Raw genomic sequence first — 25,439 nt, forward strand, 5'->3', positions numbered from 1 at the left:
GATTATGCTGAGTGAAGTAAGTCAAGCAGAGAAAGTCACTGATCATATGGTTTCATTTACTTGTGGAGCATAAGGAATAGCATGGAGGCCATGAGGGGAAGGAAGGGAAAAATGAAGGAGGGGAAATCCGAGGGGGAGAGCAACCATGAGAGAGTGTGGACTCTGAGAAACAAACTGAGAGTTTTAGAGGGGAAGCGGGTGGGGAGATCGGTGAGCCCGATGGTGGGTATTAAGGAGGACATGTATTGCATGGAGCACTGGGTGTTATATGCAAACAACGAATCATGGAACACTACATCAAAAACTAATGAAGTACTGTATGGTGACTAACATAACAAAAAAAGGAAGAAACAGAACATCGGAAAAAAATAAATATTTTTTATAAAGCAAGAATAAAACTGATACTTACACAAAAAAGTATTGCATATACACACAAAGAGGAAAGTCCAAGAAGACTCAACAGCAACACTGTCAGGGCAACAACACCATGAACCAACCGACATCCATTATAAGAACAGTGCGTAAATAAACTGTCATACATTCACCAGCAGTAAAATGAGTAAGTGAGTACACCACACAATAACATGGGTAGATTTTTGGTTTTTGTGTGTGTGTGTGTTTTTTTTTTTTAAGGCGACTCCAGCGCAGTGCTTGGGCTCACGACCCTGAGATCCCCAACCTGAGCTGAATTAAGAGTCTGTAGACACTTAGATGACTGAGCCACTCAAGTGCCGCAACATGGGTAGGTTTAAAAACAACAATCAAATGAGAAAACTATAAAAGGGTACAAATGATATATTTCCCTTTATAAAAAGTTTGAGAACAGACATAATTAAACATATGTTGTTTAGGGATCCAGATCTGGGAGGAAGGAGTTAAAACAGCTGGCCTGTGACCTCTTTACTCCTTTTACAGACCAATGCCTCTGGAGAAAGAAAAAAGGCAAGTGACCACTTCTAGTCTTTTGTTAAGTATGCTGATAACCAGCCTACTTAATAAACAGCCTAGTGATACTTGTTAAAATGAGAGCTCTTGTTTCTGGAAAGCCCTTACCAGGACAGGACTGGCTAAGGGTCACCTGGTTACGGGTTACCTGTGGTAAGTAAGTATAGATCGATGGCCTCATCAGCCACGACTCTCTGAGCTATGAAGTAGAGATGTCTTGTAAGAGAATGTTACTCACCGGGCAGGGGGGACCTGTGACCCCACACTTGGAGACCTCTCCTATTCTGGGTCTAAGAGCACACATCTGAGCCATGACCAAAAGAGCTAAGACAGACCCCTCCTTTGTCCCTCTGCATCTCTTAAGTCTGTATTCTTGAAATTATTAGCATAACTAGATTAGCACAGCTAGGTAACAAGATCTCTGATCTGTCAACAGATTTGAGAATCTGAGCCTTTGCGTGCTCACAGAATAAGTGATTTTTGGGTAAAAGTATAAATAAAAGAATAGTGCTGAGGCTAGTGGATAACACCAGGGAGGGCTACAAAAGACACTTCTGAGTTCCTGGTAATGTCCTGATTCTTAAATACAGGAGAATCCAGTCAGGATTCTCCAGAGAAACTCAATAAATAGGATATATGTGGAGATTTATTATAAAGAATTGGCTCTCGTGATTGTGGAGGCTAACAAGACCCACGATCGGCTGTCCAAAGGCCTGAGAACCAACAGGGTTAGGCTCAGAGGGAGATCAAAGGTAGTAGGCAACCCATGTCCCAGCTCGTTACCATCAGGCAGAGAGAATTTGTTCCACTCAACAGACTGGATGAGACCTGTCCACACTGGCAAGGCAAACTTCTGGACTCAGTCAACTCAGGTCTTCACCTCATCCAGAAACCCCCTCACAGACACACCTAGAATCATTCTGACCAATTATCTGAGCACCTTGTGGCCTAGTCAAGTTGACACATAAAATTAACCATCACAACAGGCATTTGTTTTATTGTTCTTTAAATAACACATAGATGCTTTATTTGTGAACGACATGACCTTGGTGCTAAATGTATGAAGCAAATGCAATTTGATAAAAGAAGGTAATGAGTGGAGAACACCTTAGAAAAAGTTGGTGTGAAGGGGATGAGGAGGTAGGTAGCTTGAGAGTCGGGTAGGCTCAGGTGCAGCCTGAAACAAACACAAATTCGTGGAGTAGGTATCCAGGCCACTTTTCATAATTCTCTCCTAGTTGGTTCACTAATGGGAAATTTACCTGCATTATGCCATCTTCCAATATATATTGATTACAAAGAATCCAAAGCTGTATTCCTGTAAGCCTCGGGTTGAGCAGTCTCAGAGATGGGAGTTCCGATCAGGTGGAAAGGAGCTAAGGTAAGAAAGTATCTGTACTGGGAAAAATCCACCTTTCACTTTCCTGTAAGCCGACTGTGTTTAGTTTCTTCCTTCTCCATCTCTGGTATTCTTACGTGAACCTCTCATTTACGAGCCATAAGAATATGGCCCTCCACCATCCACTGGCTTTCCAATGCCACGTGCCAGTGATAACAACACACATAAGTCAGAACAGATACCCAGGGGGAAGAGTTTCAGCTGGAGAAGATGCCCAGAGCGGGGACACAAGGAGTAGGCCTGCTGGGTAGTTATGGGAAGCTTTAAGCTCTGAAAACAAGTATCTCTGGTTCAGCTTCTTCTGATCTCTCCTAAGATCACATAAAGATAATTCTGTTCTGTCCCTCATTGGTCACTTTTTATGACAATGACTTACAGCAGATAGTGAATTACATGTCAGTCTCTCCACTTCTACCCAGTAAAATCCCAATGGAGGGTCTTAACTGGGAGATATCCCTCCAAAAACTCTACCCATGAACACAAGTTTATGAATAAAGCTGTCCGTCATAACAGCATTTCCAATCGCAAAGAGTTTGGAAATAATCCAAATCTGAAAAAACAGAGATTGGCTATATTATGGTACATGTGTACGGACTTGAAGATTTAATGACCAAAAACACCCGGCTCCAACATATTTACCAGTAAAGATTGAGTACACAACACCGTATAAAGACAATTATCTCCATAGTTAAGAATGTACACCTAGCTATACAAAAAAGGCTAGAAAAATGGATCAAAATGTTAACCACGGTTAGTAATAAAATCATGGGTGATTTGTTTTTCCTCTTACACTTACATATTCCTCAACAAGTACATCATTTTTACAAGTGGAAAAAGGAAAGATAAAAACTATATATCACTATGAATAAAACTGATCAGTTAGGTCAGAAGTAGAACAATACAACCCTTATACTGAGAAATATACATGAAAATTTATATTTGATAAGGATCTAGTATCCAGAATACATTAAGAATCCTTACAGTTCAGGAGTAACAAAACAACCCAATTTAAAAATAGGCAAAGGATCTGAACAGACACATCTCCACAAAAAGAATAGAAAAATGGCCAACAGGCACAAGGAAAGAGGCTCAACATCATTGGTCACCGGGGAAATGCAAATCACAGCCAAAATGTGTACCACTTCACACCCACTGGGATGGCTGTGATTTTTAAACAAGGACAGTAATAAACATCGAGGAAGATGAAAACAAGTTGGAACCCTTGGGGCAACCTCTGTGGAAAACAGTCTGGGGGTCTCTGAAAGAGCTATGCGTCCAGTTACCATTATGACCACCAGTTTTACTCTTTAGATATATAGCCAAGAGAACTGAAAGTAGATGTCCACACAGAAGCCTGTACACAGATGTTCATAGCAACATTATTCATAGCTACCCCCCCAAATGGAAATAAACCAAACGTCCATCCAGTGATGAACAGATCATCAAAATGTGGTGCTATCCAACAATGGAACGTTAACACAAAAAGGAAGGACAGATACATGCTTAAAATATGGCTGAACCCTGAAAACATGTTAAGTGAAAGCTAGTCCCCAAAGTCACATGTTGTATGGTCCCATTTATAGGAAATGTCTAGAAAAGACAAATCCGAAAGAGAGTAAATTAGTGGTTTGGGAGTATCCAGTGTGGGGGCAGGGAGAAGTGGAGAGTGTCTGCTAATAGGTATGGGATTTCTTTTGGGGATGATGAGTACATTCTGGACAAAGTCCTCAAGGATAGCCTAGTTCACCCCATTCTTATGGGTAAGCAGATGTCTAAAGTAGTTAGCTTTCCCGTTTAGTCACACACCCAAGGGGAATCAGATCTCCAGATTCTGCCCCCTTCAGGCCAAGAAAGGAAATGGGGGCAGTGAGGATCAGCAATAAGGAATGTTACAGCTCATAAGATGTGCTCTAGCCCTCAGAGTCCAGACAAGAGTCACATCAGATAAGTAACTTTAATAAGGGGGCATTTGGCTTAAAACTAACCCACAGGGAATGGTTTTAACTCAAGTCAACAAGGCCACAAAGTCATGAGGTGTCACCCAAATCAAGGCCACCTTTCTGGATGGGTCACAGGTACAACTGTGCAGGGCTCCATGCTCACACTCTGCAGGGCTCTGTGCTTGGTTTAATACTCTTTTGCTAGCTTGAAATTCTTATTAATTTTATCTTTACATTTCTGGGTGTTTTTTCTAATTTATTTTTTGAGAGAGAGTGTGAGCAGCACAGCGGGGTGGGGAGGAGAAGAGGGAGAGGGACAAGAAGACTCCATGCTGAGGTCAGAGCCCGACATGGGTTCGATCCCACGGCTATCACAACTTGAGCTGAAATCGAGAGTCAGAGGCCTAACCGACTGAGCCACCCAGGCCTCCCTTAATTTGTGTTTTACAGGTGAAGTCCAATGGAACAAGGGAACATGTGCATGGGAGGAGAAGAAGTTGCACCAGGCACGTGTGCCAATCCTTGCACGCGTTAGCACAGAGCGCTGAATGCTGCACGGTCCGTGGGAGCTCAGGGAGAACCAAAATGAGTACAAGGTTAAGTGTGTTCCCTTGTAACTAAGCCCTGGAGCCCCAGAGACCTTCCATGCAAACAGAAGGGGCTTTGAATGCACAGAGATGGCAAACCACGGGTCCTACCACATCCTTTCTTACCTGGGCTACTCTGCTATACTGGCCAAACACTTACGCTGAAATGACGTAGAAAAACTGGAAAGATAAGGCAGCCCACAGTTACTCTCTCTTTCAGCCCTTCCTTACTCACCAGCTGAAGGGAGAGGGTTAACCGAAGGAACACGTGACAAGAAGTGAAATAACAACAGACTTCGTCCCCGATGGTGTTTCCACCATTCTGATGGGTACAAGATACACAGGCCTGTAGGAGCTCGGAACTGGAAATTGCAGAGGATTCTGCATGGAAGGTAAATACTCTTACTGTTGCATTTTGAACTGGCATTGTGTAATACAAAAATGGATGGTAAAATCTATGCTAATATTTTAAATTTTTATTTCCTTACAAGGGCCTTAAATAGCAAATAAAACACCATAACGAGGCAAGAGAGAGCAGAGAGGAAAGGGAAAAGCTGTGTAGTATCTTGAACAGTAAGCGAGTGACAGAGTGCCTCCTCCTTCGGGGGATTTCGCCTTTGAGGGAGCACCGGCAGTGCCTGGAGGCTTACACCGCACAGACAGCTGTGCGTGCTCTCTGAGCTTGCGATCCAGGAGGTCTGGGGGCAGGGGAGCCCCAGAACCTACCTTCTGTAAAGCTGCTGTGTGCTGTGGATGCTGCTGCCCCTCCCTCAGAACTACGCGACTAGAATGTGTCCACCTCGGCCTCTGACAAGCTGTACGACACCATCCAGAAGGTTCCTGCTGTTACCTCGTAAATGTTCAGTTGCTCCACCAAGTCCAGGTCCGTCCCTTTCTTGTTCAAGTGCCGCTGGGACACGGCCGCAATGCCCAGCTCTTCCAGGCAGTCTACCACATCATAGAAGCTGTCCTGGTCTGGCAACCCCGACAGTGTCTGAAGAAAGAATGGGACACGAACATGTTTTAGGGGACTGTCTCAAGGCTAGGCAGCAGCCAGCATTATAACTATATGGGACAAACCAAGACAGATGATCAGATCATTTGAGAAAAAACTCCTTTAGTGTGGTAAGCAGAACGCACCCCCCAAAACCCACCCTGGTATATAGGTTCTGTATTATCCCCTTCCTTGAGTCTAAGCAGGACACTCCCATCACTGAAGTACATTACATGACCACAGGGAAGGGATTTTATGGATATTCACCACCCAAAGCAGCTGATTCTGAGTTAATCACAGGGAAGATTATTCTGGGTGGGTCTGACCTAATCAGGTGGGCCGTTTTAAAGCAGGTTTAGGCATTTCCGGAGCTCAGAGACTAGGAGAGAGATGACCCTGCTGGCCCCGAAGCAGCAGCAAGCCACCACGAGTTCTCCAGCTGCAAGGAAATGAGCTCTGCCAACAACCACAAAAGCTTGGAAGAGGATCCCAAGCCTCAGACCAGACTCCAGTCCTGGTCGATACCTTGACTACAGCTTTGTGAGGCTCTGAGCAGAGGACCCGATTAGGCGGTGCCTGGAGCCTGTCCCATGGAAACTGTGAGATGATAAGTCTGTGTTGTTTTAAGCTGCTAAATTTGTGGTAATTTGTTATACGGCAATAGAAAACTAACACGCTCCGTGATGAGAAACTCCTGTTAGGACCAATCTCCCGACAGCTGGCGTTATAACAATGTAATGATTCCTTTTTCTTTCAACTGGGTAGGCCTTCCCCTTGGTCTAAGAAATTTAGGAAAACATGAGAAATTTCAAAGCAGCAACCACAAGACGAAAGGATAACCCAAGTACAGGACGGGGGTGGGGCGAGGAGCTGACTTCTCTTTGAATTCTGTGTCTCTTAAAAGAAGGATGATCTCTCTCAGATGGACCTTCTGCTCAGAACTAGAGGACCCTCAAGGTGATTTACTGCAAGCCCTTATCTCATGAGAGGATGGCTAGGGAGGAAAGGGGTTTGCCTGAGGGAACAAGCAGTTCCTGCAGACCTGGGACAACCTCTCCTCTACTCACATACCCATGCTTCTGTACAAATTATTCTGGCCTGGAATTCCAAACACGGGTCTTTACTCCCTATTTCATTGTCTTTGCACTTTCAAGAACCCTCCATGTAGATTTCAAAATTATTCTAAACTCAGAAAAGACCAACACTGTCCTAAGAACAGTTCACAGCACCAACTTTTCTAATGCCTCTATTTGGGGGCTATTAATAATTAGAAAGAACGTCTCTATTCATGGCCCAAATAATGGCTTTTTCCTTTCAATGCTGAGTGAAGAGGATACAACTTATTGCTGTTGAGATCAGAAATGAGTGAAAAATAACTGGGACAGGATAACTTAGTCCATCAGGGGCCTCAGCAAGGACCCAGAGCAGGAGGCTGTAAACCAGTCAGACTCTGTAATAAACAGGTGCTCACACCTACGGGGCCAAGCGGGAAAGCACAGGCCAGCACCTGCCAGTGCCAGGCAAGGTGGCACCTCCGCATTAGCTGACCACAGTCCCCGGAGGGGTCCCTGGCTCCTGATACTAAATGAGAAAGTATGAGAAAGTATGCAGCCATTCAAAGAATCCTGTCATCAGAACGACCCAACTTCTGGTTTTAGTGAAAGCCCTTGAGCCTGTTAAAAGATGAGGAAAAGAAAACAGGACCCCAAGCCAGGGCTGGGCTGGTGCATGGAGATGCCATGATGGCAGGCCCTGCCAAATCCCCCACTTGAGGAACCTAGGTGAGTTGACATTTAGTGTTGGATTTAAAAGTTCCTACTCAACTGTGGAGGGCCACAAGGACGCACGGGGTCTCTCCTCTTCTCTCAGTTCCTTTCCCTTCTTCTTTCCTCTTTTCCCTGCTTATAAAAGTCTCCAAAGGGTTAAACTCCTCAATCTAATTCCCATCGCCTTAGGGAGCCCAACCATGATGGCTGGTGAGGCGGGGTGGGGGTGGGGCACTGTGGTTACTATTAGTCAAACAATTAGGTCCAAAGAACCAAACACACTCGAGGAGACTTACTCAATAATAGGTCCAGAAGTGAGGGTATGAAGAGGTCATTTGTCATTTCCACCATGAAAATTTGGGCTGGAGCCAAGTCCACATACCAACCCCTTTGACATGTGGCTGCAGGGGAGATGGCCTTTTGCCACCAACAAACACAGGGGCTTTTCTCCAGTTGCAGGGGAAGAGGACCAACCATCCTAGAAACACATTCACCTGTCTTCAGCTGATGGTCTAACATGCCCAGCAAACTGTGCCACGCCCCCACTGCTCCCTGGGTCCTGTCCTCTTATTTCTACCCTGATAGCTCATGGCTAAACTGCCTCCTTCCGGCAAAGGTGGAGGTTACCCCCAGGGGTCTGTGAGGCAGACGTCTCTTGATGCCTTCACTTTCAGATGACGTCCATGACCCCCTTTCCTGCTTTCTCTCAAACCTCATCCTTCCCGGGCTGGTGACAGGTAAACCTTCAAAGGCATCTCTCCAAGGGAGAAATTTCTGTCCTAAAGGACATGTTCTTTGCCTCTCCTGGGTTCTCCCTGATTGCATCAAATCTTTGTTACAGGATGGCATCCAAATGCCTGCACACAAATTTTCAGAGCAACATTATTTGTGAACTCCAAAAGCTGTAAAAACCCAAGTCTCCTTCAGTGGGAGAACCCACTGTGGGGTATCTGTGGCAGCAGAAAGGAGCATCTGTTAACACCCTCTGGAGCAGATCGGCCTCAAAGGCGTGATGATGAGTGACAGCAGCTAGCCTCAAAGGGTTACATCTATCCTGTATGGTCCTATTCGACGGGGATGAAATGACAAACTACAGTGCTAGAGAACAGTTGTCAGGGTAGGAAGAGGCCATCAGGAGATCATGATCAAAGGCTAACATGAGGGAGATCTGGAGGGAGATGGGAATGTTCTATATTCTAACTGTGAAGGGTATGCATAGCTAAACAAGTTTTACAGCTGACACAGCTGAATTTTTTTTTTTTTTACAAGTTTCTGGTATGGTAATTAGCAATAAATGAAATGTAAAAACAAAGGTGAGTACTCAGCATGAATCCCATTCAGGTTACCTCTCCCCAACCTCCTTCCCTGAAAGCTCCAGGCCAGCCTGAACAGTAATACCTCTTGTGACTCAGGCCCCCTCATCAGCCTCTTCCTATCCTATACGGCGGTCAGTACCTGAGCGCCTCAAAGTTGGGGGTTCCCACTGAGGGGGTTTCAGCTGGATCAAGACGGCATTGTAGAACGTTAACGTGCACCAGAGAAATGGTTAGTTTCTGATGTTCCTTAAGATCTGATAAAATGGGGTCAAGGGGTAGGAGCAGGAATGGGGGGGATTAGTATGGCTCTTGGAAACCCCCCATTAATGTCCCTGTTCAGCAAAAAGAGCAGACACCAGCCTCAGAACCCTAAGCAGGCTAAAATGTAGCACCCTTGTTTTGTCATAAAATGTTCCTGTTTTGAATTCCATGTTATTAGTCCATCTTCTATTTTGTTGAAAGAAAACTTAGAAAAGCAATTTCCCAGATTTCAGATTCTGAATTTTTTCCAGACCTGTATTAACATTTTGATGTATTTTTTCTTTGTTTGGAATCTCAGAAGATTTTACTCACTGGGGCACTAAACAGGACTAAAACTCAACAAAGGAAAACAAACCCAGCGTGGGTGCCAGTGGTTTATTTGACCTTTTGGGGGGAAAGGATGACATTTGGAGTAATGTCCATAGGACTTTCCCCTGAGCCAGAGCTAATGAAAGATGAGACAGAACCGCCAGAGAGAAAAAGTAAGCGAGGAATTCCTGGACATTAAGCGCCATCTGATGCCAAGAAGAATGTGACACGTGCTGGATCCTTGCCAGCCACAGGCAGCAGAATGCCCACACCCCACCCCACCCCCCGCAATGCTGCTGGGACCATCAGAACCGCCCAGCGCACTCTCCACCAATAGTATGGGTAGCATTGCAATGGAAAACACCAGACAAGAGGGAAAATTCCATTTTTGCTGAAGTCCATGGTTTCCAAAACAATGTCAGTGACTGAAAAAGACAGGAAATAGATGACCTTAATCTTAAAAAACAACAACAACAGACAATTGCTTTAAAATTGCAAGGTAAAATCAACTCACGAAGACATTTGAAAGCATAAATGGAATTCTTAGGATTATCCTACAGAAAAGTACTGCCCATTCCTCACCAGGACTGTAGAAGAATTTTGGGTGTCCTCATCAACAGATGGCATTTCATTAAAAAGCAATCCCTGCCAATGAGCCCTGGGGGAAAACGTTTGTTGTTTTTACTGTATATTTCTTTTCATCTTAATAGAGTTAATGTCCTTCATTTTTCCACTGGGTTCTTAATATATTGAGGGTTGTATAATTTTCTGCTCCATTCTTTGCAAACAATTACCTAATTTGCCACTTGCCCTTAGATTTTGTTTGCGGTTTTTATTTTACAAATAAGATCTGTTTATAATTTTACGCAATAAAATATTTTAAAAGTCCTTCCCTTTGGATTCTTTTTGACAGGTTTGATGATTAACATAATCTTCTCCTACCAGAGACAAACTAATCTTCACCTTTACTTCTTAATTTTCCACTGGTTGTCGTGTTACATTGAACACTTTACTTTGTCTGGAATTCATTTCAGTATTGGTCAAAGGACGTATTTGGTTATTTCCATTTGGCACAGCCCCGCCCCCAATCATGAATGACGTTAAGCCACGACTGCAGTCCTAGAGGGAGTTGTTCTGTGCGATGAGATCTCTTTCAGAGCTCCTCTGCGCCCATCATCTGTCTGCCGAAGAAAGAGCCAGGACCACATTGTTTTAATCCTGAGAGCCTGCACAACAGTTAAGTATCTAGTGGAAATTACTTCTCATGATGCTTTCTACTACTGTGTCCCCAGTTCATCAGAGGAAATGTTTCTCTAGTTGTACTTCATGGAGAGGTTCTAAATTTTCTCTGCATCACTGCAGTTCGTACTGTAGGCCTACATCCAGCAGCTCGGGGAGGAAAGGCAGGCCCATGGGGTGGTTGGTGTGATTCCTGGGGTGTAGGGCAGAGCCATGTGCAGGACATTTTCAAGGAGAAAAGGGACTCTGGTCCCGAGAGAGGGCTGTCCCAAGGCAGCATGATGCCAGCCCCCTCTCCAGGGAGGGATCCTTAAGACAGCTACTGTCCTCCCAGCCAGTGACCAGGAGGGATGTGCTGGGAGGGAGAAGAGCACAAGGGTGATACCGCCTTCATTAGAGGAGGACAGGACCCACCCCCAGCAGGCAGAATTCGATAAGCAGTGGAACAAGGGTGCCCTCATTTCTCCTGAGCTGTAAGCTATTTTCTTAGGGTAAAACTTGTGGATTTATATACTTTTTAAAAAAAATTATTTGAGAGAGAACAAGAGAGGGAGAGAGCATGTGCATATGAACAAGGGAAAGGGCAGAGGGGGAGAGAGAGAGAGAGAGAGAGAGAGAGAGAGAATCTTAATTAGACTCTGTGTTGAGCATGGAGCCAGAGTGGGGCTCAATCCCACAACGATGACCTGAGTCGAAACCAAGAGTCAGATGCTTAACAGACAGAGCGCCCCAGGAGTACCCCCCATCTTCCTAATTTATATTCCTAAGGAATTATGTTTTTAAGGGGGACATCTTGGCAGGAAAAGTAATCATGAAGTTCTCACTGTCCTTCTGGTTTCGTTAGAAAAAACCAAAGCAGAGAAAGCCCACAGACAGTCCCAGGCCTGCACACACATGTGCACCAGCACACAGGCAGACACACACACCACATGCAGCTGGAAAGGGTTTCCTCTGGCAAACAGTAACACTCTAGCCATGGATCCAGCCACCAACACGGGGGCCTATGTGATGTGGCTCTTCCTCAGAGGGTACATTGTAGATTTTCACATTGTGTTAGTTTCCTGGGGGGCTCTCGTAACAATGTAACACAAACTGTGTGGCTTAAAGAGCAAAAATGTATTTTCTCCAGTGTGAGAAATGAGAAGTTTGATATCAAAGTGTCGGGCGGGGGGGCGTACTATCTGAAGGCTCCAGAGGAAGGCCCTTCCACGTGTCCTCGTACATTGGCTGCTGGCAATTCTGGGCATTCCTTGGCTAAGAGATGTATCTCTACACTCTGCCTCTGTCTTCACACAGCCATCTTCCTCACATGCATGTGCAGACATCGTCTTCCCTCTTGGTGTGTCTTTTTTCCTCTTCTAAGGACACTGGTCATGTGGGATTATGGCCCACCTGAAGGACCTCATCATACCATGACTGTATCTGCAAAGACCCTATTTTCAAATAAGGTCACATTTGCAGATATTCTTAGGGGTTAAGACGTCAACATAACTGTATCCCTTCAAAGGGGACATAATACAACCCTTAGCAATCATCAACAAACCTTGTTCACTAAAGTCATCGCATAAACCAGCAGCTCTGTGTCGACCCCATCTTTTTCCTCCAGGATTTCCATAATATTTGACCAGGGTTTGACTCCTAGGAATAAAGGAAAAATCATTAAAAATGGCAAGTCAATGCTTCTCACCCAACTCATATTGCAGTTTATCCAAAGATGTATCACCCAATGATGGCAGTGTCTTTCAGTCGCCAAATTTCAAAGTGTGACACTATCCGTAGAGTGAACGTCAATAATTTGTCAATAATATACCACATCATTCTCATCCATTTGAAAATGTTACTCTCTATTGTCCACATGGCTTTCGATTTGCCTGAAAATTCCCTTTATATTAAATATTCAATTTGAAAAAGAAATACCAGTGAAATCTGTCTAGCAAGCATTTCAAGAACAGAAGTATATTATCTCTATTCAAACCAGGTACAAATACTCTTTCAGCCTTAACAAGCTACAAAGAACCCACCTCACCAAGAACCTGTCCTTAATACCTTGTCGGTGCTCAAAGAGTATTTGTGCTGATGGTCGCCGAGGGCCCGGCTCAAGAAGTGGCTCTTAAATGGGGCTCTGCAAGTGAAGACTCAGGGGTGGTTATTCCCTGGCTCCCAGAGACAGCAGCAGAAAAACCCATCACATTCAGGACTGCCAAGTCAAGGCCAAGGTCACAAAGGGGATATAAAATCTGGACGCGATTTCCTATGTTTGAGATAAACATTTGAAGTGAAGTATTGCCTTGCCCTTGGCATGCTTGCTCTCTCTATAAAGATCTCAAAGGGGTATTGCTTATTTTTGGTGGTAAAAGTAAACCCCGAAATATTGTAAAATCTGTGGCTTCCACATGCAGGTTCTTGGATGGGTTACCAGAGCAGATCTGCTGGTCTTGAGAACAAAGCTCCCCAGGGGCAGCAGGGACCTCCGTCTTATCTCTTCGCACAGTGTCTGGCACATAATAGGTCTGAAGAGTAAGCGGGGATCTTTGAGAGGGTATGAGGCGGGTTAAGCTGGAGGTTTTTTTTTTTTTTTTTAAAGATTTAATTCATTCATTTGAGAGAGAGAAAGAGTACAAGCAAGGGGAGAGGGAGAGGCAGAATGAGATGCAGACTCCCTACTGAACCAGGAACCCAATGTGGGGTTCCATCCCAGGACCTGGAGATCATGATCAGAGTCAAAGGCAGACGCCCAACCATCTGAGCCACCCAGGTGCCCAGGCTGGAGCACCTTTAAAAGAGCCAGAGGGCAAATGCACACAGTAAGAGTCGAAAGGAGGTCAGGAGAATTTTAAAAAGGAAGAGGCACCTACTATATGAGGTCTGCTGGCTCTCCTAGGCAACAAACAGAAAGCCTTTCCTGGGGCAAAACTGCCCTGTTGGTCAGAACTAGGCAAGCTTCTCTAACCCTTTCTAACTCCAAACACAAACGTGTGACCCCTTGCCTGCTAACTGCTGACATATCTCCTGGCTGATATTTACCATCAAAGTATTCCGAAGTCCACACCTGTTCTTCAAGTCCCAGCAAAGTAACTGTTTCTGCCCTCATGACAGGCAATCTTTATGGTAAGGAGGTCTTGGGCCCCAGCCGTCCAGGTGCCGTTCGAGCACTCCAACCATTTCTCCTGTGTTTAGGACCAGCACAACTGGCACAACTCACACTCTGCTCCCAACCTCAGCATAAAACATGGGTTCTAGAGGGTTACCCACATACAGTTACAAGGGAGACTGCGGGAGATAGCGTTGAAGCTAAGCATTTCCGATGGTCCTAGTGGACCCAGAATGGCTTTCCGGTTGCATGCTCTGGAGCCAAAGATGCCAAAGAGGTCATAGGGAAGGAAAAGCCAACAAGCAAAGGCAGGTCCCAAAGAGAGGGAAATGCAGCCAGACCATCTCCTCTCTCTCACCTACAGACGTACTCATGTGCACGCCATTTAATCCTTTATAATGAACACACTCAAACACTGGCTTGATTTAGTCAAAAAATTAATCGAAACATGTGTTCTTCAGCTGTGGTATCTGATTACCTTTTAGGGACTTCAAAGCCTGGAAACTTGCATCTATTCCTACAATGTCGAGATGAATGTTTACTCTCCTTTGATTATCTTGGGGCCAGAAAATGGGAAACATTTAAAAGAAAGAAGATGAAGAGGAGGCATCATTTTGGGGCAACACAACAGCCTTGACAGGGTTCAAGCTGGCCCATGGGAAGCAGCGGGGGTTCAACTTCCAGGAGCTGCACCTGCTGGAATCGAATGGTCCAGGTCAATGACCCCTCCCCACCTCTGCTTGCTCTACACAGAGTGTGTGTATATCTGTGTGTGTGTGTGTGCACGCACGCGCGCACAGGGGGTGGTCCTGTGTTAGAACTATAAACCGTATGATCTGACCCCTCCACATAACAGAGAAAGAAACTGAGCCCCAGAGAACTGGAATGAACAGAGGCTCAGGGAACGCATCTGGACAGGAGTGATTGTGTCAACCTTGGAGAATCTCAGGAGCTGTCAGGGAGACAAAGCACTTTGTCTTTTCGCCTCAGCGCTCATGAAGTACATTAGGAGACGATGATTTCCTTAACCGTAACCTCTGTCAGTCTCAAGCTCCTCCCCAGCCACCAGCTCTTGGAGGAGAGGCTCCACGAGAGCCCGTTTTTCCCTCTGGTGTTTCAAGCACACGGTTGGCACTTAAATGTTTATTGAATAAATGAGTTTTATATGAAAAATATTTGGCGCAGTGTCTGTTACGTAACAGGCACTTGAATATCAAGTAGTTATTGTCACAGTGGCGGGTGGCTGTGGTGACACCCACGCTTACCCAGCTGGCTTCTCCACGCTCTCAGGCAGGGCCCCTCTCTCAGCCCAGAAGCAAGCACAGGGCAGAGGGTGCAATGCGTTCTCCCTCTGACTTTCCTCCCAGTCTCTGTGGTGACGGTTCCCCTCCAAAGAAAGACATTTAGCCCAATGCCTCGTATTCAAGGGGGTCTCACACTCTGTCAGAAGGGCACCATGTTTTGTGTCTTTCTACAGAACTGACAAACACACATAACACGTATGGTTCTGCCACAGAAAACCAGGGAAGCAGAGCTTGGGTTTTGTCACCTAACTCCCACCTTGCCCTGGGAGTGCTTCACAGATCAACAGATCCTCGAGCAGAAGTCAGAGACGGGATGGCTCCAAGGATGGCTGGATTCACCTCCGCTGTTACTCATGTGTGATCAGCACGTTTAGGAATGATGTCGTATCTCATTACTTCACAGCCCAGTGAAAATAGAACTTCTTCAAAAGCTGTGCTGACCCTCAAAACACTTGCTGACCCAAGTGCTGACTCGAGATTTAGGACTGAAATGTCAAAGTCAGTTCCCCAGGCTGGTCACTTGGTCCACTCTCTATCTGAGCACCAAATCCAGAGCGTCAGTGGGAAAGGCACCTTCCCAGGGGAGCAGGTTCTCAACCAGTTTCCTGCCAACCCCCACAGGGACAGTCTCAGCGAAAGGGAGTCTCTGATGGTGGCAAAAGGACAGAGCAAGGCCCTCTCACAGGCACCTGTCCACACTCCACGGCTTTTGTCTCCTCCTGCCACACCCTGTCCACTAGGATGGGAAAGAGACCAGAAGGTGCCAGGAGAGGTGACCGAGAAGTTTGACTATGGACTTGGGGACTGTGCCATTCCCTGGACACGAGCGCTGGCCCACCTCTCCATTCCTGCCCCTGAGCAGACAGGCCGACTGCCTGGCTCAAAGGGGACATATTTCATTTTCCTTAATTTGTAGACAGTTATTAGTCCCTATGACGGTCTTAGACGCCTCAGCTTCTCTCCCTGCTCCGCAGCTGGCCCACTCCTGGCCAAGGGCGAACCATGTACACACACAGGACACACCCTTCTGGGTAACCCCCGTGCAGTGTGTGTCGTCTTTACAAAGCAACCAGATGAATCTGTTCTGGACTTCATTCACTGGAGGCGGAGCTAATTTTGGAGGACTCCCAGCTCATTGGTTTTCTTTGCTGGTTATTTAAATCTGACAGTTTTCATCATCCAAAAGAGCCCTTTCTAATAAAACAAACCAACCAACCCTGTCTACACTTCAGCATGCCCCATCCCCACCCCAGCCCACAGAAGAATGGGTCTGAGGCCACTTGGAGGAGTAAAGCAGTATGGCTTATTTAAACTTGTACACGGACAGACGTGCTCTGTTGGCCCTTAGTCACCCGGCACCTCCGTCTAGCCCTTCACTCAGCTGAGAGGGAGACAGAGAGCGGCTTCTAAACCAGCCAGGTGGAAACTCAGCTGGAGGGCACGGCGCTCCGTCCCATGCAGAGCACCATGACGTAGTGACATGCTTAATTCCATCACGGGGCTCAGGAACAATTTTCCTTGCAGTAAAATAGGATGATGTTATATGTATGCATTACAAAATCATGGCCAAGACCACACATGTCCGCAGAGAAACATGCTATTGAACCACGTGATGGGCCATGTCTGAGTTTTTCCATTTTTATTCAGCTGCAGGCGCTCAGTACCAGACAGATGGCAGCAGCCGCCAAGAAATTAAGAAATTGGAGAGGCAAACCATCAAGTTGAGAAAACAATCCATTAGCTGCTGCTGCTGCTGCTTCTTTTTTTTACCCTCCCTAAACAAGTCGAGAAAAGATGGCCATCGCTTTGTCGTGAGAGAGACACTGAAGAAGGGAGAGCCTCTGGCTGGGCTGATTGATGGGGTCTTAGATGTGGGTATCAAGCCCAGGATTATCACTCTTCTCCCCAACCTCCACCCCTTTAAACACACACACACACACACACACACACACACACACACTTTCATAGAATGTGAAGTCTAGAGGAAATTCTAAACTCCCAGCTCAATGAAGTTGAAGGAGGACCCCAAGGTCATGAGAAGGCTTATCCCTTAAATTCAGCCCCCATGAAAAGGGTTCATGAGTTGTGTGAAATTTAGGACAGGAGAACAAGAAGTCCATTAACTGTCCAATGTAACCCCCAGAGCTGGGGGATGGAGTATGATCCTCCCCAGGACCAATAAAAGGGTCTGCCTCACTGTCTTCCCATATACCCCACTTTGGCCCTAAACCTCATTAACTGACCCCGGAAACACAAACCCTGGTGTCTGAGGAACTGACGGACTTCACTAAGGATTCTCAGCTGGCCCCATAATCTGCTCTTGGCCATGAGAGATTTAAACTGCGGCACCAGATGGAAACACACTGTGGCAGAAACACACAGGCCCGCCCCAGTCTGCGATCCATCTTCCAGATTCACGGCCCCCGTCCACACATGAGGGGGTGTCTCTCTCAAACCCCTCTCCCCATGCACAAGCCTGGAGTTACCTCTAACCTGCCATCCGCCATGCCTCGGGCTGACATCTGCTGGTGCATTCGTGGGAAACGTATGGGGGCTCAATTTATGGCCCTGGATGGCTTTCATTAGCTTATTTGCAAACTGTTGAAGTAACTAGTGAGCTACTTTCTTTCACCTTTGGATTCAGCCCTGGAAGGTGGGTCTCAGCAATGCTGAGTCAGAGATACAAATGGTTTGAATCAAAGAGTGCTATCTAGGCCCCTTGTTTTTGACAGTTGTACATAGGCTGATTTGTGCATAAGTGTGTGCCCAGAGACACATACACGAAACTGTAAGGAAATATATCAATGTGTTAACAATTATTTCTGTCTGGTGAGACTAGAGGTGATTTGTTATGGTCTCTTTTATACTTTTTCCCCAATTATTCTACAGAGAGTATTATCGTTATAAAAAAAAAAAAAGTTACCAAGTTTTTGTTCTTCTTGCATCTTTGAGGGGAGGACAGTAGCAATAACAAACCCCCAATTTTTTTTAAAAGGACAAAACCAAAACCTCCTAACATTTTAGCTTCAGGCTTCACAATTTCTAGGGCCCACAGCAGGTCACACACTAAGCCAAATCCAAAGGCCTGCATGGAAGGCCTGCCTGCCGTGGGCCAGCTAAGTGCTGGGACCCCAAGAGGAGAACCGAAGATCTAACCTCCCTCCAGCAGGGCACACACTCATGGGAAGCATCAGTGACAACAACAGAGCAAAGAAGGGGTCATAGGGGGGTCTGAGTGACTGACCCATGCTAGGGTAGGGGTCATTCAGGCCAGGTGAGACATGGGGGTGGCAGGTGGACAGGGGCTGGATGCTTAAGGATCAGTTGCAGGGTGGGGACCTAATGCTGCAGGCATTGGGAAGCCACTGGCAGGGAAACAATATAACCAAATTTGTGTTGTAGAAGAATCTGCTGATCGCGGAAGTGAGAGATGCCAGGTGACTGCGGAGAGGGCCCCCAGTAGGGGGTATGAGACGGAACTTCTAAGGGCCAGAGCTGATAAAGCTTGTGTGAGAGGAGTGGAGAAAGGAGACACAGCGACCGGGACAAAATGGGAAAGGGGAGAAGGAGCTGGTTCTCTGGGTTCAGTGGAGGGGCTAGGGACAGGGCATAAATATAAGCTTGGGTCTGACCTGACCTGGGTAAGCCCACGAATGCTTTTTTTTGCACTGTTGAACCATGTTCCATCTCTGATCGCCGTGTGCTTACAATCTAAAAAAATACGTTTCTAATAGCAGGGAGTCAGCACAAAGGGAATTCTGTTCATTCTCCATCCTGTTTCGAACATGTTAAAAATGGGAGTCTGCCTCCAGCGGACATGCCCACCTTGATGGAAGAGTGGGTGTGACTACTTACCCCGTTTGGTGTCCACAGCAGAGACAGCCTGGATCAGAAGAGGCGCATTCGACTCGGAGTACTCCACAAACACGAGCAGCAGCTTCAGGGCTGTCTTCACCACCAGCCGGAACTGCCCAGAGAACAGAAGAGCATCACGCAGCTGTGGACGCCTGTGGGCACCCGAAGGCAGGCTGGCCCCCCGCGCTTGCTTTGGCCTGGGGAACTCTTCTCTGCGGGCACACAGATTCCTTTGCCAGATGCGTCAGGAGCAAGAATTAATATTAGCTCCATTGCACAGATCAGGAAACTGAGGCACAGACTATCCTGCCCACGGCCGGAAACAGAATCAGAATTCGAACCCAGGGCCTCTGGCTCCCGAGCTCATACCCTGGGGTCTCTTGACAGACAAGGTAGCCCTTCCTATGGCAGGGGCTTCGTTTTATCCAGAGTAGAAAGCTGTGAGGTAGGAACCATCACAACTCTTATTTTTCCGGTAAGGAAGCAGGCGCAGCAAGGTAAAGGACTTGCCCAAAGCCACACCACGGAGCTGAGGGAAGCAGGAATCTGAACCAAGTCCCATCCTGCTGGGCCCAGGGCACAGCATTCTTGAGGAGCCACCCACAGCCCAGGGACCTCCTGTCACACAGGCTGCAGGTTACACACCCAGAGAAATCCCTGAGTCTCTCAGCTGAAGCTTCGCCAGCCCTGGTGGGTACCTGTGGCAGCCTTGGGGGAGGGGGTTTTCTAGGTCACTCCCCCATTCCCCCAGGTGATGCTGCCACAATTCAATTCGTTATCTATAGTCTCCCTTCCCAGACCCCCACCTGCCAAGAACCTCCTCCCAAAGGAACTCACCCACCAACTGTCTCCTGGAAATGGGTTCGAGTTATGCATCTGAGCAAGGAGGAGCTTACTCTGGGCTACCATCCCGCCCTAGTCATTTGCTTGGCAATGTCCCACCCCGCATAAAGTAACACCTTCGGGAAGGGGGGTTGCTATTCTGAATCATGGCAGGACCCAGAACCTCGTTTGGCGTGGAGTGGGCTCTGTGAGCTTTGCTCCCTGAATGAATGAGTGAGTTAGTGACCAGTCAGTGCACGACCCCTCATCTCCATCTCCTTGGTCGTGCGGAATCAGCTCCAGGTTCTCCATCTGCAACCCATGGAAGACCAGGGCCTCCCGGAGGTGACAACTCACAGCAAAACACTAAGGACACATGCAGATTTCACAAAGACCTTGGAGCACACCCCACAGTGAACAGTATCAAAACATCCCCCCTATGAGGTCATCTCCCCAACGTCATGCAAACACGTCGACTTGACCCCCTTGCCCTTGCTCCTCTGGCATCCTTCCCTCCTCATCTCTCTTCTCCTTGACTCCACATCCCTCTCCAGCCACTGCCTTGGCTCTCAGCTCCCTTTTACAGAAAAACTCCTCCAAAGGATTGCCCCACTCCCTGGCTCCTCTTCCTCACTTCCCACAGACTCCTCGACCTCACCTGACAGAGCTTACATCACCATGGAGCAAATTAAATTTCTCCTCGTAGCGTTGCCAATGGCCTCCATGTTGTCAAATCCAATGGCTGCTTCTCTGCTCACGGCAGGCCGCAGCAGCACAGGACACAATCGCTCCCTCCAAGAACAGTTTCCTGTCACCGTGGCTGAACCCAGTCTCCGACCCGAGGGGCCACTTCTTTGCTGGCTCCTTCCAGGATGCTCGACCTTTACGTGGGGGAAGGCCTTAGCGTTCACTCCTGCATTTTTTCCTTCTCTTTCCATATCCTCTCTCTAGGTGTGTCCAACCAGTCTCTTGGGTTTAAATTCTATCTATGGCTCAAAGGCCTGACCAAGCTCCTGGGCTCTGACTCCCACATGACCCCTGACATCACTACTCATACGCTAACAAGCACCTCGAATTCAGGCGGCCAGAAGAGAACCCTTGATCCCCAGGTGCTCATTCCGTACCCCCTGCCATCCCAGCCCGTTCCCTCCACTCCCCGTGTCAGCGCCAGGTCCCGCCACACACTGAGCGGCCATGGCGGGTAACCCTGCACTTCTCTCACCGGGGCCCCTCCACAATCATAATGAGGACAAGGAGCACCTTGGGCTTCCATGCTTACCACCCCGAAAACGGAATTCTTTAGAGGGCTCTAAGCTCTTTAGAGGGTTTTTACCTGCATAACTTGAGCCCCGCATTCAGTCCTCTGCTCCCAAACTAGGAAAAGACTGAATTCCAGAATATTTTTTTCACCCACAAGGTTGGGGGTAGAGGGGGAAGGCAAGCCATAATGAACTGTTCTATCTTTGTATGTTTAGAGCCGTAGACAGTTCTTCAAGTAAATAAAACAACCAGCAAGCCTGGGCAACTTCCTCCGTGGGCGGACTATTACGAAGTACGTTAAGCCTTCTCAATGCCTTCCTGGGCAAGATCCTGGCTGGTGCCCACCCCACTCCTCCCATGAGCTGGTCTCAGCCGGGGGCCCCCCTAGTGCCCCTCTCCTCAAGGTTCTTTCTGAGCATCTCTGTGGTCACAAGATCTTGGGCAACACAGTCCCAGGGATTTGCTGTTTTCCAGCAAAGTCTTTTTTTATTGGTCTCAACATGTCTATTCATGTCTGCTTCTCCTTTGCTGTAGAGGTTCTGTTTGGAGCACTTTTGGCATTGTATTTTTATAAAAAAAAAAAAAATCCCAAACTCTTCTGCTTCACGATTTTAGGCTTCTATCGAGTCTAAGTTTACATTTATGTGTGTTTGGAAGCCTTACTATCTGAAATTAACAAACATGTTGGATAGTTAAACTACTTTAGAAAAAAGAGCAGAACGTGAATTTATGAAAATGCATGGTACTAATTGCAAGCATGTCCTAACTAATCATCAAATATGTCCAGCAGGACTCCTCCCCAGAAATACCTTATTAGCATTACTGTAGAGACTTGAAAGTAATAAAAGCACATTACTTTAAAAAGGTTTCTACATCAACCCTTATTTATACAGAAATCATTTAATTTGATGCCCACAAGTATCTGGAATGCAGTCAAAACCCTCCAGAGCCTTGGAACAGCCACAGCGGAGGCCACACACCCATTCCTCCAAGTCCAAACACGCTGCTCATCGCAAAGCTCTTAAAAATCCACATTTGGAGCCATCGTGCTGATCTGAGACCCATTCTAATAGGAATGGCAAAGGAGGTTGCCAGCCCGTGTCCACTGGGAAGGGACAAACCACAGGACAGTGACAGACTGGAGAGGCAGGGCCCGCATGGCAGCAAGAGGAAGGACCACAAATGAGGAAGGTGGGGGCAAGCTGCACAGGGGACAGCACACACCCCACGGCCCGGCTCTGCCACTAAAGGCTCCTCCAAGGGACAAGGCACTGTCCCTCCAAGGTGAACTGTTAGATTTTCAGCTCTGCCCGGGGCTCCCTCATGTTCTAATGACAGGTTTCACTGCCATGACTTACAGGCTCCAACACAGGCCCATCTGTCTGCACCGAAGGAAAGTCCATAGGAATCAATTCTCATTCTGAAGGTACATGGATCACATGAGAACAGAGAGCGACCAGTCATAAAACAGTTCAGGGAGTACAGGGCAAAAAGGAATCGGTCTCAGAAGCAGTGGTACAAGGCCAAGTAGGCAAATCCCTCCCGTCTGGAGGGTTCTGAGTGGCCACCTGCTAAAGACACTGCAGAAGAAATTCAGAACCTGGATGGTGGTAGATGGCTGACCCCTTTTAAGGTCCCTCCCATCCCAAGAGGCTGTGCTACTGCTTTCAACAACTTCAAGTGCTTTCCAGACAGCCAGCATCCATCAGGATTCTATGAGGGGCTAACAAACCCATGGTGCTGGCTTCACGGAGATGGTCATCTCGCTGCTGAGACAGCGCTGAGTGTACCTCCACACACCACAACTAGCGTTCTCTGTACGAGAAGCCCTCCAAACCAGGCTGCTGAGGACAGAGAGCACTTGCCAGTAGGCAGGAAGCTTCAGTAGAACAGAGGTGGAGCTGATCCAGCTGCTGGCTCCCATGGAAGAGAAAAGCCCGAGTGACAGCCCTCGGGTCTGCGCTCCCACAGATAATGCCACTTCCTGTGGGCTAGAGGAAACACGTGGGGTCCAGATTCAGCCTTGGAGCTACACGTTCCCTGCCTTACATGTAATTACATTCTAGGGAATACTAGTATTCTATTTTAACACTAGTCCATTATAATAAATTATGCTTTATATTGCCCTAAAACATGTAGCTAAATCACAGTATTTAACGGGACTCCGAGACAACCCCTTTGTTATGAGGGCAGGGCAAGAATGTGCAGCCAGCTGCGAATTGTGTTTCTCTTAAGTGTTTAGCACACTTCGGGGGGCCACTGGGCTGGGTTTTCCTTTCTGTTGCAGCTATCATTTTGCACTCCGATCTTACTCAGAGAGGCCATGAGTCTTCAGAGGAACAGAGATGCTTTTGAACAAAGGATGTAATATTTGTTGGGTCAAGCCTCTGTCTGGGGACTGAGCCTCCAGATTCCATAAACAGCGTAGGGATCTGATGTCACCTCCGTGCCAGGGAGGCTGAGCCCGAGGGAGGGGAGGCAAGATACCGACAACATAGCACTCTGCCTTTTTTTTTTTCTTTTCTTCTTCAATTTTCTGGTCCAACCCACAGTAAGAGTATGGCCTTGGCTGGTACAGAACCGGGTATCTGGGTTTTAAATAAAATGTAACTACCAGATGTATGGAAAAGGAATAAAAGCCAGTTTCTGAATAATCTTGCACATTAGAGCAAACTGGAACTCCCTTCATGTTTTATTGTACTTAGAGAAACACAGGAACTATACTTAGAAGGTCAAATATGCTGCTTATTAAGAAGAAATAAAAGTATTCCAAAAAAAATCTCCGAATTCCTACTCTTCTTCTAAAAATTCAACAAGCATAAAAAGAAAACAATTTCCAAACCTCAGGATTTAAATTACAAAGGAAGTTAGAAAAACATGCTTCATTCTATTTGTTTCATTTTCCACTAAAATGTATAAATATATGTTCTAGAAGTGGATGCTGGTTATTAAAGCTGAATTAGAAATTGGTAAGGTAGCTGACATAAGGCTTTGCCACACTGTTCACCAGCTTACCAGAACTAAGAATATACTGAGTATTTTAATAACAGCAAAGAGCCAAGTGACTAAAGACACTTACTTTTAAGACCTTCTTGTTTAAATTCTTTATTCCAATGACATATCCTTAAGCTCAGAATTCCTGAGCTCAGAACAGGCCCTGAAGCATTTGTAACTGCTTATCCAACAGTCTAACAGATGCCTCAGACCCTGAGTCTATCCCCTTTGAAGACACTGTCTGCAAAATGAGATAGGTTTGGTCAGAATTCAAGTGTGGGCCCAACAGATGACATGAATACAGAACTCTGGGCTGTGGCTTTGCAGGTACCTGGTGTGGGGGTGAGGGGAGGAGCACAGAGACCAGGTGTGGCACATCTGCCAGGACTGGAAGTCACCTGCCCCAAAGCCATGTGCTGTGGCCTCAGGGCCTGATGGCCGACCTGCTTATGACCTGACAGAATTTGCAGAAAGGGAACCAAACTACATTTCTGATTTAGGTAGTAGCCAAGTATGAGTCTGGGAAGCCCTTAAGCATTTACTAGTTAGTGGAGAGGACACCTTGCAGGACAGAACATACGGCAGAGTTTTTGGTAATGCTTAAATATCATCATAATATAAAATGTTACAAATGAATATTTTCTATTGAGATAAAATTCTGGGGTTTAGCAGGAGATGTGGATAAAAGTGGGTCAGGCCAGAAAATACCCACTTTGCTAACTTTCCTTTAGGACCCTTCATGTAATTATGAGGAGTTTGTTGGTAACAGGTAAGACAGATCCAATCTGTTATTGTGAACTAAGGAATACGAAACACCTCTGCACTTAGCCACTACCTTGGAGACCATGCTGGTAATATTTACAACATGAAGGTGAGAAATCAGCAAGGTTGGGTCCTTGTCTGGTTAGTGACATCCCCATTCTCAGATGCAAAGTCCCGTGTTCTAGAAGGCTACCCAACGTGTCCCACGACTCATTTCTGAAGAAACTCAAAAGGAAAACACAAAGGCCAATTGAATTCTTTCCACTGTACTAGAAGGAACCCCATCTTTCCCTATGGTGTAAAAACTTAAGCCTTGGGGAAATGAGACAAATATGTTCTTGTGAGCTAGATTCCAGGCTAAAGAGCTTTCCTAAAGGAATCATCAGCCCTGGAAACCTGACAGAGGACAACTAAGCCTAAGGGATGGCACATGTGAATTCATGAGAGTTTGACAGCTTAGGGTGGGTGGAGGAGGGCTGGCAGGTGAGCCCTGGCAGGTGGGAGCCGCTGAGCAGTGCCATGAAGGCATCCCTGAGCCTGCAGGGCCACTCCCAGACCGGCTCCCACGAAGCCTACGCTTCGTTGGGTTCCCCTG

At 46.7% G+C, this 25,439-nt stretch overlaps 1 protein-coding gene across 10 annotated transcripts in view; it reads right to left on the minus strand.

Moving 5' to 3' along the window:
- FHOD3 (formin homology 2 domain containing 3) overlaps positions 1-25,439 on the minus strand; it is a 461,736-nt gene that overhangs the window by 157,458 nt on the left and 278,839 nt on the right. For all 10 annotated transcript variants that reach the window (XM_032310983.1, XM_032310980.1, XM_032310982.1 and 7 more), the window contains exons 7-9: positions 19,007-19,118; positions 12,300-12,394; positions 5,722-5,865 (exon numbers count right to left, since the gene is read on the minus strand). In XM_032310983.1, the coding sequence (XP_032166874.1) occupies positions 5,722-5,865; positions 12,300-12,394; positions 19,007-19,118 (351 nt within the window). The remainder of the gene's footprint in view (positions 1-5,721; positions 5,866-12,299; positions 12,395-19,006; positions 19,119-25,439) is intronic.

Source organism: Mustela erminea, chromosome 13 (assembly GCF_009829155.1).
Source record: "Mustela erminea isolate mMusErm1 chromosome 13, mMusErm1.Pri, whole genome shotgun sequence".
NCBI classification, from domain to species: domain Eukaryota; kingdom Metazoa; phylum Chordata; class Mammalia; order Carnivora; family Mustelidae; genus Mustela; species Mustela erminea.